At 42.5% G+C, this 16,113-nt stretch overlaps 1 protein-coding gene across 3 annotated transcripts in view; it reads left to right on the forward strand.

Moving 5' to 3' along the window:
• Window positions 1-1,946: 1,946 nt before the first annotated feature.
• The window catches only part of FOCAD (focadhesin), an 88,909-nt gene continuing 74,742 nt past the window's right edge, over window positions 1,947-16,113 (forward strand). For 2 of the 3 annotated variants that reach the window (XM_054053848.1, XM_054053850.1), the window contains exons 1-5: window positions 2,004-2,129; window positions 6,570-6,658; window positions 8,194-8,268; window positions 9,091-9,245; window positions 12,976-13,080. In XM_054053848.1, coding sequence (XP_053909823.1) covers window positions 6,602-6,658; window positions 8,194-8,268; window positions 9,091-9,245; window positions 12,976-13,080 — 392 coding nt within the window. In that variant the 5' untranslated portion in view covers window positions 2,004-2,129; window positions 6,570-6,601. Of the gene's footprint in view, window positions 2,130-6,569; window positions 6,659-8,193; window positions 8,269-9,090; window positions 9,246-12,975; window positions 13,081-16,113 lie in introns of all 3 variants that reach the window. The other variant, XM_054053849.1, reaches the window with a different exon arrangement.

The raw sequence follows: 16,113 nt of genomic DNA on the forward strand, positions 1-16,113 counted from the left end.
ATCAGAGAGTATATAAGTCTATGGGACCTGACAAGATACATCCCAGAGTCCTGAGGGAACTGGCTAGTGTGGTCGCCGAGGCGCTCTCTATGGTATTTGAAAAGTTATGGCAGTCAGGAGAAGTCCCTCGTGACTGGAAGAAGGGTAGTGTGCCCACTTTTTATTAAAAAGTGTAGAAAAGATTACCCTGGGAACTACCGACCTGTAAGTCTCACCTCTGTGCCTGGGATGTCCATGGAACACATTCTCCTAGAAGCTATGCTAAAGCACATGGAGGACAGTGAGTTGATTCGAGACAGCCACCTTGGCTTCACCAGGGACAAATCCTGCCTGACCAACTGAGTGGCTTTCTATGATGGGGAAACCACAACCGTGAACGTGGGAAAACCACTGGAAGTAATCTGACTGGAATTCTGTAGAGCCTTTGACACACTCTCCCACAACATCCTTCTCTCTAAATAGGAGAGAGATGGATTTGACGGGTGGACTGTTTGGTGGATAAGAAATTGGTTTGATGGATTATGGATGAGATGCTTGGGGGCATGGTTTAGTGATTGATAGGAATGGTTGGACTCCATGATCCTGGAGGTCTTTTCCAACCTAGTGATTCTGTGAGTCTGTTGTATGCAGAGAGTAGTGGTCAATGGCTCAATGTCCAGATAGAGATCTGTGACAAGTAGCGTCCCTCAGGGTTCTGTACTTGGACCAGTGCTGTTTATTGCCTTCATCAATGATATAGACATTGAGTTTCAGTGCACCCCCAGCAAGTCTGCAGGTGACAGATGACACCAAGCTGAGTGGTGCAGTTGTTACACCAGAAAGATGGGATGTCATCCAGAGGGACCTGGATAAGCTGGAGAAGTGGGCCTGTGTGAATCTCATGAGGTTCAACAAGGCTAAGCGCAAGGTCTTACACCTGGGTCAGGGCAATTTGTGGTTCCAATACAGGATGGGGAGTGATGTGATTGAGGCCAGTCCTGTGGAGAAGGACTTGAAGGCGCTCATTGATGAGAAGCTCAATATGAGCCAGCAATGCATGCTTGTAGTCCAGAAGGCCAACCGTATCCTGGGCTGCATCAAAAGAAGCATGGCCAGCATCTTGAGGGAGATTATTCTGCTCCTCTATTCCTGTCTTGTGAGACCTCATCTGGAGTACTGTATCCATTTCTGGAATCCTCAACATAAGAATGATATGAAACTGTTGGAATGGGCCCAGAGGAGGGCTACAAAGATGCTCAGAGGGCTGGAGCACCTTCCATACAAGGACAGGCTGAGAGAGTTGGGGTTGTTCAGCCTGGAGAAGGCTCTGAGGAGACCTTGTAACGACCTTCCAGTACCTGAAGGGGCTACAGGAAAGCTGGGGAGGGACATGTAGTGATGGGATGAGGGGGAATGGCTGTAAATTGGAGGGAAGCAGATTTAGTTTAGACATAAGGAGGAATTTCTTCACAATGAGGGTGGTGAGACACACTGGCACAGGTTGCCTAGGGAAGTTGTGGCTGCCCCATCCCTGGAGAGGAGATGTTCAAGGCCGGGTTGGATGGGCCATGGGCAGCCTGATCTAGTGGGAGGTGTTTCTGCCCGTGGCAGGGGGGTTGAAGCCAGATGATCTTTAAGGTCCCTTCTGACTCAAACTATTCTATGATTCTGTGATTCTAAGTCCTTGAAGTCTCGACCTCAGTTTGGATGTGAGGTAAAGGACTCGCCCTCCGCAGAAGACTCCGGTCCCGCAGCTTCTGGCCGCACAAGCCCCGCGCGCGAGAGGCATTTTCGCACGGTGCGGCCCCAGCGAGCCGGGACGCGACCGAGCGGGATGCTCGGCGGGCAGACGGGCGCTGCCCTCGCCGTGACGGAGAACCGTCCCGGGCCTCCATACCCGGCTTTAAAAATCCGCGGACGGACGCCGCAGCCCCGCCCCGCCGCCCAGCGCGCAGGCGCCGCAGCCGCGCAGGCGCCGCAGCCCCGGGCTGGTGGTGTGGCACGCTGGTGGCAGTGTTCCGGTTCAGCGGCAGCCGGAGGCATCGCTCCGAGAGGCGAAGTGAGGGGCGCGGGGTGTGCTCTGCCACCGCTGGGAGGGAACGGGGACCGGGGGCTGTCAGCGGGGCGGCGGCTGCCTCCATCAGTTACGGGTGGGTGTGGGTGTGTTTGGGGGGGTGGTGGGGTGGGTGGGGGTGTGTGTGTGTGTGTGTGTGTGTGTGTGTGTGTGTGTGTGTGTGTGTGTGTGTGTGTGTGTCTGTGTGTCTGTGTCTGTGTTAATTTGCTTTATTAATCATAAAATAGAATCATAGAATCGCTTGGTTGGAAAAGACCTTTGACATCATTGACTCCAACCATACCTGTCCACTACTAAATTATATCCCTAAGCACGTCATCTACCCGTCTTCTAAACACCAGCACTTTGTCTTCCTGTCTTCTAAACACCTCCAGGGATGGTGACTCAGCCACCTCCCTGGGCAGCCTCTGCCAGCGCCCGATGACCCTTTCTGTGAAGAAATCTTTCCTTATGTCTAATCTGAACCTCTCCGGGTACAGCTTGAGGCCATTCCCTTTTGTCCTATCAGTTTTTATTTAAAGTTGGTTATTTTGAGTGTGTATTGAAGTGCCGCATATGTGACATGTGAGTGGTGGGAATCTTAACAGGTATTGGCACTCTGCCTGTTTAGTAGGAACACTGGTTTGAGTCAGAGTCCTTAGTTTGAGTCACAGTCCTTAGCAGTGAGCAAAAGGCAACAAGTATAGGACATGTAGTGCTCGTGGACATCACTTGTGTTATTTAGCTGATGTTATCTTGCCGTAGTTGCTTTTGGTAAACTAGTATGGACCCGAATCTGAAAGTGTGATGCTGTGACAACCACTCTGTGATTCAGTTAGCAATTCCTGTTGTCCCTACTGTTAGGATGCTGTATGGGGTTTACGTGGTGATGTTTCCGTAGTGTGGGGGCTACAGGGATGGCTTCTCTGAGAAGACGCCAGAAGCTTCTTCCCCCATTTCAGGTGGAGCCAGTGCCAGATGTCTCCAAGACAGACCTGCCGCTGGCCAAGGCTGAGCCTTCCAGTGATGGTGGTAGTTCCTTTGTGATAAAATAGTCAGGTTGATGAACAATAGTACAGAGTCTGTCAGACTGGCAGGTAATGGTGTCCCACAGGCATCAGTAGTGGGCCCAACACTACACAGTGCTTTCTTTAGTAACTAGGATGATAAGATGGAGTGCATTCAGCAAATTGCAAAGAGCATTCAAAGCACTGGTAATGAGAGTGATTTTCAGGTGTATGTGGGCAGCCTGGAGAAATAGACTGATGGATACCTTTTGCACTTCAGCATGTTTTAATGCAAGGTCTTGCATCTGGAATGAAATAATCCCATGCACCAATACAGTGAGGGGCCGACTATCTAGGAAGCAGCTCTACAGAAAAGGTCTGAAAGTGGATTCTGGCAGGCACCAAGGTGGAATGTGAGTAAGCAGTGCAGCTGGACAGCAAGGAAGGCCAGCTGTGTCTTGGGCTGTATAAGCAGGAATTTGACATCTGTGACCGCGATGGTTCTCCTTTATGTGGCGCTTGTGAGATGGCATCTGAGGTACTGCACTCAGCATTTGGGGTCCTCAGTACAAGGAGGACACTGGAGCCAAGTCCAGTAGGGGTCATCAAGATGGTCAGGGGTCTGGAGCACAAAATGTTTAAGAGGAGGCTGAAAGCTTGCTCAGCTCAGCTTGGAGAAGAGAGACTTTATTGTCGTTTGCAACTAACTGTTGGGAAGATCCAGAAAAGGTGCATCCAGACTGTTCTCAGAGATGCACAGCAATAGGACGAAAGGCAACAGGTAGAAGCTGCTATATCAAAAAAACCCCCATATATTTATATATACACACACAAGTCAAAATTCATATTACATATTAGGAAAAAGTTTGGTGGTTGTTTTTTGTTGTTTTTTTTTTTTTTCTGGAGATCTTTGTTCCAGCCTAAACTCTGATTCAGTGATTCTTATTGGGAAGAGTAAACATGGGTATGGATTTACCAAGGAAAATTTATGCCTGACCCACCTGATTGCCTTTACTAAAGGATAAAATAAGTGGATTTGTAAATGAGGGGAGAGCAGTAGATGTCATTTGTCTCAACTTGAGCTAGGCTTTTGACACTGTCTTGTGCAGTGTTCTTGTGTCAAAGGTAGGATGTTTGCTCATTGTTGGGGCTTCCCTTTGGACAGCCTAGAGGAACAGGCTGATGGGAACATCAAGAATTTCAGCAATGGCAAATACCCTGTCTTGGTCCAGCCCTTATGGTACAGGCTGGGGTTGGACTGGCTGGAGAGCGGTTCTGTGGAGATAGCTGTAGGCCTTGCCAGTCAGTGCCCCAGGCACCGTGAACAGGGCACAGCTTGGGAAGCCAGGTTAGGGTGGAATTTATAGCTCTCTGCTCAGCGCTCATTAGACCTTATATGGACATGTTCAGTTTTAGATCCCCCGGTATGGGAGGGACACTGACCAGCAGGAATGGGTTCAGGAGAGACCACTGAGACAGTAGGGCTGGAGCCCTTGCCCTGTGAGGAGAGTCTGTGAGACTGGAGCTAGTTCAGCTGGGAGGAGGGATGGCTTCAGGGAGACACAAGAGTAGCCCTGGCACTAGTGGGAGGGAGATGAAGAAGGCACAGCCAGACTGTTCACTGCGGTCTATGGCAGGAATTTGGGTTAGTGATGACAAGAGTGATGACAAGAAAGGTTTTATGAGTCAGGACAGCTCAGTAAGGTGGTGCCTTCACTCTTCTTGGAGGTTTTTAAGCTCTGATGGGGCAAAGCCCTAAACAACTTAGTCTAACCCTGTGAGTGAACTTGTTTGAAGCAGGATGTTGAACTAGAGGCATCCTTAGGTCCCTACCGGCTTTAATTATCCAGTAATCCTGTGAAATTTACAGGCACTCCTTACAGTGCACAAGTACCTTTGTGGGAGAATGCTGAAAACTGAGGAACTGTTTAGGTGGTATTTAAACTTATTCGATTGCACCGATACAACTGTTGCACTGTAAATATCTTGTACGCGTTTAGATCAATTGTGAGTATAGAGTGATTGAAATTCAGGAATTGTTTCTGATAAGGGGCAATAAATGTCTGCTCTGCTTGAAATAACTGGTTTGTGCTTCTGTGGAAAAGTATGTACTGTGCTTCTAATGAATTTTCTACTGTAGTGTATCCTTTTAATATGAATAATAAATATTACTTGGTGGCAGATTGCATGTAGCTCCAGTGCGGCTGTGTCAAAATTATCCAGGAAGGACCCTTCCCTTGTTTTGCTGCCTGTTGGGTAGAACAGGTGGGAGTTGTTTTTTTGTGACCCAGTGGGTATACACAAATAATTTGTATTCATCTAGATTCACTGGAGTCACTAGTCATGCTCAGCAGACTCAGATATGTCTGCAGTTTTTTTGCTGTGGCAATATTTTTCTTTTTTTTAAAAAAGCCAAGATGTCAACTCTAATACTTTTTTATTTATTATGTGGACACCTGTTGTTTCAAAATGCAAGTAAATGTATTCTAAAACAATACAAATCCTTACAGACATCATTGAGTGCACTTAACAGGGGTTTTTTTTCCTCCTTAACTTCCAGAAATATAGTTCACTATCATGTGGGAATATTTTGCTATTTATCTGCCACAAATTTATATTCATTGAGGTGCTAAATTTTAATTTTGAGATTTCCTGCTGTGATTCGAATTTGTTGTGGCATGTGCTCCATTTGCGCAATTCCAGGTTAAATTTGCCTTTTGAAAATAGGTGGCAAGATTCTGAAAATGTCACACTGGAAGCATGCATTGAAACTGGAGTACCATGTGTGTATAAATTTTTCACAGTGCTTATCACAAAGAATTGCAGTTAGGTTTTCAGCAAGTGCTAGGGTTTTATTTTTTTAAGGAAGCCATCCCAAGTGACCAGAGGTGTGTTTATGGCAAGGTGAAATATTTAAGTATTTGCTATTGGCATCATTTTCCCTGGTGTGCTACAGGGTATGCTGAGTTTTAATTTCTTTCAAGTTTGGGTTCCTGTATGGTTGTGGGTGACTATATATTCCAATTGATAGAGAAGTTTCCTTGTCAGGTGTTCAAGCCCCTAATTACAGTTTACAGTCTGACAGGTGAGTCTTTTATTGGTTTTACTTCTGGTTTTGCATGAAATAATTGAAAAATTGTGGAGAATTTTGCATTTTAAATCATGTTTTAGAAACTGTGAACACTCCTTGAGCTGTCCAATTTTCAAGTCAATGAGATATACTCAGAAATGCACTCAAGGATAAATGCTTTCAGAGTACACATATGCTGTGCTATGTGGAACTCTATGCTTGCTCCAGCTTCAAGAAATGTCAGTCATCTGTTCTTTGTGCAAGACCAGTGAGTGTTCAGCGTTTTGTGGGTTTAAGCCTAAAAAGCAAAGTGATGTTCTAGTCTTAGTAGGGGGTAAGAAATGCTTCAATGCTTATGTCTTCTGCTAAGTACAACGTAAATCCTGTGAGTTTGTTGGGTTTTTTTCTGAAAAATAGCACACTTTTTTCCTAGTCCTAAATATAATTCTTTATTTTGCAGAGTGAGAATTATTGTCATATGACAAACCCAAAATGTTGGATGACATCAGTAAGCGGCTTGAATTTCCTAATGCAGTTATTCAGTCACAGGTAATTATTTTTAAAAGCATTAATCAAGTTAAACAAGATCTTGACTGCCTGGTGAACATGTTGTTGCTCTTACAGTGAGATAGCTGCAGAGAAACAGATAGCTGACTTTGTCGTGTTTTTGTCATACTGTTTTCACAAGAGTAAGATTTCCAAATAATAAACTGTCCTTTTAGGTCACACTTATTAGAATACATATTCAAAGCTTTGACAGGTGTAATCCTTGTAGTCTAGGAAGGCTTAAAGTGTTATCATTCCTGGAACTGTAAACTCTTACCTGAGAGTGCTACTGTTTGTAATGTCAGGCTAGCAACTAGTATCTAAATGAAGTGAAAATAAACCCTGAAAGGAGCAGGAACTTGAAAATGTTTAAAATAACATGTTCTTGTCTTTTTATACACTAACCTAATAGAAATGTTACAATCTTTTCGTGCTGGCTTCCTAGTTAACTTTTTTCAAAAGTCAGGATCTGTCTTTATGACAGAACAGTAGATGCAGCTGCTGTTCTGGGTATGTTGATAATCTGAAATATTTTTGTGCTCTTACTATGAAGAGAAGTCTTGCCGTTTCTCACAGAAATGCTTTGCTATGTAGCAGTATCAATGATTATGAAGCAAGAGGGAGTAAGGCATTAGATACAAGTTGGAAAACAAAATCCGGGATTGAAATACCCTCAAGCTTTGGAGGATATGTCAGTGTTTCAGTCCACACCTAGTTATTTCTAAGGCAGTTTGAGAAAATGAGACATTCCTTCTATTGAAATAGAATAAGAAGCTTGATTTTAAACCTCTTATAAGCAAACATATGCTTGTTCTTCAGAGCTGAAGCCTTCCCTCTTGATAATGGAAGCATTATTTTGGAGGACCTTGGAAGTTGACCAGATTTCGGGCTTGTTTTTGATGTCTGTCACAAAGTAGCTTTATAAGGAATACTGTTAACTTCAAATGCCTTGTTTAACACAAATGAAACATTTCTGGCAGTAAGTATGCCTGAGGATATTAAAGTGCTTAAGATTACATAGTATGTTTGTCGTCAGTGTTTGGCAAAACTTCTGATGCAAAGATTTGGACAAGTAGCTTAGATTCGCTGCGTTCCGCATCCTCTTTTGCTTCCACTTCACTATATAGCAAAGGATTTAATAGTTACTAGTGCTGCTAAGTACACCAAAATCTGTACAGCAGTGGAGCTGTAAATATCTCTTGCAGCTGGTACATTAAAATATCTGCAATTCCTGAGTATGTACCTGATTCTAATGTTATAAATGGCTCTGTACAAAGAGACCTTTGGATCTATGTGGAGCCCTATGGGAGTTAGTTTCTCTTCTGCCTCAGGATAACAGTAAAAAAGTAGTATTCTAGCGTTATGGAAATTTTTGGCTCCAAAGCATATTTCAACTTTCATACCTGTAAGTTTGGTATTTCAAATATTGATAAAATGATCATACGCAACAGCAGCGTGAATTCTTCCTGGTGAAGAACTGAAAAATAATTCTTGGTCTGCATATCTTTGCTTTTTGTCTTTTTTCTTCCCTCTTTTAGGCAGTGGGTCATCTGATTGCTGCAGTATTGAAAGAAAATGTTTCTTCGCAGAAGATCAGACAGTCATCTGATCAGGTCTGTGGCAGTTTTTAACTTCTGTCTCCTCTTCATTCATGTGTGCTCATGTTTTTCTCTGGTTTCCCATTGCCTATTGTGTAATTTCAATAAATCCTGGAAGTAAAGTGGTGTAGTTAACAATATGTGTCTGGGTGTACAGGTAGAAATGGTACATCTCTGGGATCTGAAGAGCAGTTTTATTTCCAATGGCACGAGTCTTAGTTCTGTTCTACACCAACATCTAGTTATGCAAAAGTCTTGTATATTACTCTAAACATTTCAAGAAGTATGGCATGATTTGTAGGTTTTTTCATCCCAGTCTGAAGTCTTAACTCCCACCGATCCCCCAAAACTATTACAGCAAACCCAAACCTGGAAGGTGCTGAGAGGGAATGTTGGAGATGTGTCGTTTCTGTAACAGAGGCTCCTCCAACATTCCTGTTTGTAATTGTGTTCTCAAGTGGCATTCTGTTCTGAGCTGTATGCTGACTCACCCCATTTGCTGCTCCATGAAAGGTATTAAACTGAAATACAGCAACACCTTCTAAAATGCTAAGAAGCAGAAGATTGTGCCACTTAGACTTTAGAGGCTTCCTTTTTTTACAAGAACATTTTGTCCTGTCCCTGCTGGGGTCATAGGCAGTAGTGGGCAGAATAGTGGGATATGCTCTGGGAAATGTCTGCCTAGGTGTAAAATCTGTACCCCAGCTTCCTCTCTTGCACTCTGCAAGACTTCACTAGAAGCTGTTGAGCTGTTTTTTATTTAAAAGTGTGTTTGAGATGAATGACGATAAAACAGTATCACACTTCTCACTGCTTGTTTCATGCTTTTCATTTCAGACTCCTGCTCTGAACTTGCTTTGGGAGAAGTGCTGCAGTGAGAATGTTGCCTTGCGAACAGCTTGCTCTGAGGGGTTAGTGGCACTTGTTGCAGAGAAACACGCTGAGCATGACTATGTTCTTCATGGAGCACTTAGCCTAATTCCCTCTGCAAGGTAGTGTTTGATTGCCTGAATTTGCCAGCAGTTTATTGCTTTCCGCTTGCAAATACGGGGGAGAGGAGAAGTTCTGTAAATGACAGTAACTTCAGATAAGCTGTGGCTGAGTTAAGGGCTGGCATTGCCCTGTCACTCTGCTGAAGGCTGTTGCTTTCCTCTTGGCGGTGTGACAGTGTGGGTCTGACTTAAGAACTCATAAAGTATTCTGTGCACATAAGCTAAAGTTGTTAGCAGTTTAGACTAATACTTTGAGCTTTGTAACCTCAGAAATCAGTGCACTGACTAGTTTTGTTGTACCTATCATGGGGAAGGGAGAAGAAAATGGCAGAAACTGTTGTTATGTGGGAAGGAAGTAAGTTTCTAATCAGTCTGTCCAAATAACTAGTTGCTCACATAAGAATCACCATAAGACTGTGGATAGGGATTAGGAATGCTGGGGTTTGTTTCCTCGTCTGCTTAGGAAGAAATCACTTTACCTTACTCTGCTGCTACTTTCTCTTACAAAATTCTGGAAATACAATGTGTACATCTCACAACAGTGTTTTAGGCTAGTCTGCCTATGCAACATGATAAGAAAAGGCAACTGTAGGGGAATGAGACGCTGTGCATGAAACTTATAAATGGAAAATAAATAATTAAGATGTTTCCATTCAAATCTATAACCATGAAAAGTTCCTTGGGCTATCTCTCTCTTTTGTGATTTTGGCAGCTAACTGCGTTTCTGCACTGAGCCCTCATTTTCTCCCTAGAGAATGCTAGAGTTGCTTTTAGCCAAGCCAACTAATTGGTGCTACACCTGTGGTGTATTACTGTGATGGGCTCAGCACAGAGGCTGCAAGAACTGTGCTATTCAAGACATGTTTTTCACCCTGTCTAACCTTCGCGTAATTGGTTTTAGGCTGGGGTTTCTCACAGTCACTCTGAACCAAAGGTGAGTTTAGGTTTGAGCAAACTAGTGAAATGCATAAGAAGTCAGATCTTTTAAGAAAGATTGTATCAATCCTTGTGACTTGCTTGTTTACAGCTGGGAGCTTGCTATGATGATGCTTATTCTATGCAGAGTTTACAGTAGGTCATTATGGAACCCTTGGAATTGCTTTGTAAATATGTTTTACAATATGAATGATTTCTGTAAACCACTGTCCTCCAAATGACAAAATTTTTAATAGTTAAGTTTGGAGTTAAAGGAAGAATTTCTATTGTTAACAAAGAAGTAATAACACCTCTGTCTAGATTGTGTCCTGAGTCCTGTGGGGCAAGGTGACAAGAAGGTTTCGTTAGCTAGGGCTTGCAGACTGAGAAATGTGAAATTCATGTTCAGCTAAGGGTTTATTACAGTATCAGCAGTTTATAAGTAAATGAAGTATTGATACAGTTTTTTACTTCAGAAAACAAAAGATGTAATGGGATAGTTAGGAATGAGTTAACGTTAAAAACAAAACCAGAGTTATGTATTGAAGGAGTTTGGTATGCCCGATTTCTACACCATTCTTAGATTTTTCAATGTGTGAAATCAACACGCATGAATGATTGCTATAGTAAGTGCTGGCAAATTACCCAGGAACCTTTTATTTATTTTTGGCTTCTTCCTTCTGTCCCCCACAAGCTGTCACAATTCAAACCACATACACTGTGGATTGCAAAGGAGGAACTCTGTGGGCTTAAAATGTCTGCAGCCTCAGGAGCTGATTAAACTATTTCAGATTGGTTCATTCAGTGCTGATACCTCTTTTTTTTTTTTTTCTCTTTTTCAAATTGTGGTCTGCTTTTCATCATCCTGTTCTCTCCCAAAATTTCATTCATTTTTGCTCTGTGGCTTTGTATTGCTCTATGCACAGTGTCTCTTGAATAAAGTAAATATGAAATGTGCAGCAAGTAGCAGCCAGGAGAAAGGGCCTTGCCACTGCTGAGTACTTTTTAGTGTTGAATGGATTCTCGTGGATGTTTTATTGGCAAAGACTTCTTGTGTTGTGTTGTGTTATTACCTCTTTCTCTTGTGATGAATTTATCAGAGGCTTAGTACATCTGGTGAGTTTTATTGTCTGGTGTAGCAAATTCTGCACTCTGGGAAAGCCATTTTGCTTTGTTAGAAGTGAACATCCAGTGCTTGTCTGAGTTGACTTGTTATGCAGTTCTCACTGTCTGCTCATTTTATAAACAGGAATCTGTCCTTATATCTGGTGCATCATTGTACCGTAACTTCTCTTAGACAAAATGTTCAGTTTCCTCTGATGCTCCAAGAGTTTAAACTTGATGGAAAATCGTGTTTATGTGTGTGTTTGTGTGTCTATGCATGTATACGAAGTATGTATACATATGTGAATATATTCATGCACATTTTTGCTGATTTTTCAACATTGGTCTCTAGCTTTTTGTGTAGAAGATGATGGGAAAACTGTGGTCTGTTTTCAGTCATGAATAAGCTTGAATAATCAAGTCAACACATTAAAAACAAGTGAAACAATGGATTATTCTAATCTTTAAGAAACTGTCAGATGGATTTCCGTATGTATGTAAGTTTCCAGAATGTTTTTATCACCTGAACACCCATGTACATAGGAGGTGGGTAAATCCTTGCAATACATCATGCCAATGTGCTGCTTGTATTCAGGAGCTGAGTGCAAAGCTTAAAGCAGCCATTCTGCTCTTACTTTCTACCTTGGAATTAGGACCAGCAATACAGGAGTTTCAGAATAGAGAAGGCTGTTTTCTTTTTGAGTGTTCTGTGGTTTTTGTTTGTTTCTCTCGTTCTTTAGTTACCTAATTGAAGCTGGGCAGTGTGCTAGCAAGTTCCCATTTAACTGACTCTTGCTGCTGTTTTGCGTGTTATGTGAAAAGGAAAATGAAGACATGTGGAGGCACCACTTACCCAAAATTTTCACCTTGTGAAGGAGTATTTCATTGTAGAATCCAAAGTAATTGGGATGGATCTGGCATGGTCTGGTTGCAAAGGTGTAGAAAGACTGGGAAGGTGTAGTAAGCACCTCATTATGAAAAGGAGAGCAAGATTTTGGAAGTTGTCCTTGTTAAGCTCAACTAAGGAAAAATAGCTCCAGGCTTCTTGAGTTCCTTACTGTGTGGTCACAGAGCTTTTTTTTTTTTTTTTACCTTTGTGGTGGACTTCATTAATTTCTTTAGGGTCTCTTCAGGAGAATATGGGAAATCCTATTGAAATTTAAAAAATACCATTGTTTTTTGAATTTTATTGATTGGTAAGGTAGGCAATGTAGGAGGAGGGAGATAAAATAGCTGTATTTTATTTTAGTAGTCCTTGTCTTCTGAGATCAAAAGTAACTACAAACTAGATAGCTTAAGTATTTTTCCTGACAATGTGATTTCTCTTGCTGGACAGTGACATGGTTAATTTTACCTATGTACTTTACCTATATACTTATGCATTCAGAGAAGATCTAGTTTTCCATTTTTAACTTTGACAGCACCAGTTTCAATTAAGCTGGGGACAGCATATGTGTTTGAAAGGGATGGTAGAAGCAAATCACCAAAAATTTTAATTGATGCATTATTCTCTTTGATATTTTGCTTGTTATATCAAAAGGAAGACAAAGACGTGTGGATGCACTACATGCCCAAAATTGTGTAGGCAGGTGTGAGAAGATCTTTAAGAACTCAGAACTTCTTGAGTTTCAGTTTGTTCCTGTGTTCCTCCTTTTATGGAAAAATGAACTCATGTAATACATGTCAGTAATGTATTTCTTTTTGTCAACAGGAATGTGCACGGTTTAGTAAAAACTATTTGGAAATTACTACAAATTCAAGCTATTCAGCTGGGAAAAGATGGAAATGAGGCTGTGCAGAATCTGTATGGAATCAGGTTGGTTTTATATTAGTTTTATTTAGACAGCAAATTAACTTTCTTTTTGTCTGATATCCAGAAATAACCTAGATTAATTGTTGATACTGGATTTCAGTCTCTTTCTCTTCTTTTTTTTTTCCCCTTTTCCTTTTTTTTTTTTCCACCTACTGTGCAGGTAATCCAGCTCTAGCATGGGTTGACCAGAAAGGTTGTGAAATTTCCATCCTTGGAGATAACAAAACCTGACTACACGTGTTCCTGGGCAGCTGTCACAAGCTGACTCTGCTTGAGCATGTGGGTTGTACTGGATGTTACAAGGAGGTCTCTTCCAAGCTAAATTATATTTTTATTTGTTTGGTTAAAAGTTTTAAGGAATTTTATAGTACAGGGATAAGATTGTTGCCATAGACTCACAAAGGGCAGTGGCATCATGAAGGTTTTGTGTGAGAAAGAACAAATAAACACTGGGACTTGTTCAACTATAGTAGCTGGAGGATTGCTAATAGTCCTTTTAGTAGTTCTTTTTATTCTAAGACTGTGGACCGCTTTCCTCTCACTTGTTTTTTCTGCTTTATTCCTGTTATCAAAGTAAGGTTCCTGAATGCTTTTACAGCTACAGAGCTTGTGGTATGAAAACGATGCATCAAGAGCTACTTATATAAAGCTGCTTGTCATGAAGTATAGCAGCCACCCTAAGGGGGCATTCTTGTGATTTCATCCAGCTCTTGAGAAACCAGGACTTAGTGCTGACATTAACCGCTGATCTTGTGTCTTTTCTGGAGGAGGTCCCAGCCTGATAGATGTAACAAACACTTTTCAAGTTACTTTTTATGCAATTAAGAGGTATCAGCCTGCAGGCTGTAACTATGATGCTTTAAAGATATAAAAGGTATTACTTGGTAAACAGAAATGATGTCTTTAGTTAAGCAAAATGAAATAGTGAAGGAAAGTGAAACAGACTTTAGAGTTCAGGAGGTGCTTTCATTCCTGAAATCTTGCATGGCTTTGTCTTTCTAGCCGTATCAGTTCTTTCTACAAAGTCCATACTTTTAGAGAACTGTTTTAATTGAAAAGACAAGTGAAGGGAAGTAAGCTGGAACTCTTTTGGAAACTTTCTCTTTAGTAGTAAATAAACTTATTTAAAGCCCCCTGGTAGAAGAAGCTGAGTTAAAGCAACTTAATGCAGGCTCTGTATGAAAAGGAGGGTTGTAAGATGTAGCTAGACTAAAGACATAACCTTGCCCCAGTAGTGTGAAGCAAGATTACTACTATTTTTACCCCCCACCTACCAAAAGAAAAATTGCTGGTAACATACAAGGAAGGTGAAATTTGACCATGCAGAATGGTTAAAGTAATTTAAAGTAATAGAGAATTGAAAATATGCAGCAGGCTTACATTTAACCAATACCTTCTTTGTTTTTCTTTCTGCTTCCCATTAACTTTAATGAAGAGAGATGTCAGATTGTTTGACTTAGTTTTGAATATCTAAGGTCAAGGCCTTGTGGTTTTGAGATCTGACTTAAGAATACATACAATAATTCACCAACAGTAGCGTCCTATTGCAGCGTTCTTAAGTAGTTCACTGTTGTCATCTTGCTTGGCATGTTTTAAAACCAGTACTGCAGGGTAATAAATAAAATTGGTTTAGACCAACATTAATTGTGGGCAGTAGTGGTGATGTAACATCATAAGCAATTCTGGAGCAGTGCTGTCTCTTCAGCATCTTCTGGTGATTCTATGATTCTATGATTCAGCCCATTCCCAACCCTTCTAAAGCTGGTAAGCTGAAGGTGGGCAAGGCTTTGGAAGGGATTCTAGCCAGGACAGCTGACCCAAACTGACCTGAGGGCTATTTCATAGAATTGTAGAATCACCAGGTTGGAAAGGACCCACCGGATTATCGAGTCCAACCATTCCTAACACTCCCTTAAACCATGCCCCTAAGCACTTCATCCACCCGTTCCGGGAAGGTGACTCAACCACCACCCTGGGCAGCCTTGTTCCAGTGCCTGATAACTCTTTCCGTGAAGAATTTTTTTCCGATATCCAGCCTGAACCTCCCCTGGCGGAGCTTCAGGCCATTCCCCCTTGTCCTGTCCTCTGTCACAGGGAGAAGAGGCCAGCTCCCTCCTCTCCACAACCTCCTTTCAGGTAGTTGTAGAGAGCAATAAGGTCTCCCCTCAGCCTCCTCTTCTCCAGGCTAAACAAGCCCAGCTCTCTTAGCCGCTCCTCGTAAGACTTGTTCTCCAGCCCCCTCACCAGCCCTGTTGCTCTTCTCTGGACACGCTCCAGAGCCTCAACATCCTTCTTGTGGTGAGGGACCCAGAACTGAACACAGTACTCAAGGTGCGGTCTCACCAGTGCCGAGTACAGAGGGAGAATAACCTCCCTGGACCTGCTTGTCACGCCATTTCTGATACAAGCCAAGATGCCGCTGGCCTTCTTGGCCACCCGGGCACACTGCTGGCTCATGTTCAGTCGGCTGTCAACGATTACCCCCAGGTCCTTCTCCTCCGTGCAGCTCTCCAGCCATTCTTCCCCCAGTCTGTAGCATTGCATAGGGTTGTTGTGCCCCAAGTGCAGGACCCGGCATTTGGCCTTCTTAAACCTCATGCCATTGGTTTCAGCCCAGCGGTCCAGCCTGTTCAGATCCCTTTGCAGAGCCTCCCTACCTCTGGCAGATCAACACTTCCACCCAGCTTAGTGTCATCTGCAAACTTGCTAAGGGTGCACTCAATGCCTTCATCCAGGTCATTGATAAAGATTTCATACCGTATAACATTGTGCTCAGCAATAAAAGCTAAGAGGCAGGAGCCGTAAGAGGGCATTATTAATGCATTTGTCTTCTGAAGCAGCCGCTACACGTACTGGAGCCCTACTTCTCAGGAAGTGACTTGACATCACCTGCAGATGTGAAGTAGAGAATAAATCTTTTTGTTTTCCTTTCGTTTCATGCATGACCTGTGCATTTCTGTATTAAACTGCCTTTATCTCAGCCTACAATTTTTTCATCTCATTTTCTCCCCCTCCAGCTGAGGAGAGGGAGTGGGA

The sequence above is a fragment of the Cuculus canorus genome, chromosome Z (genome assembly GCF_017976375.1).
Source record: "Cuculus canorus isolate bCucCan1 chromosome Z, bCucCan1.pri, whole genome shotgun sequence".
NCBI lineage: Eukaryota > Metazoa > Chordata > Aves > Cuculiformes > Cuculidae > Cuculus > Cuculus canorus.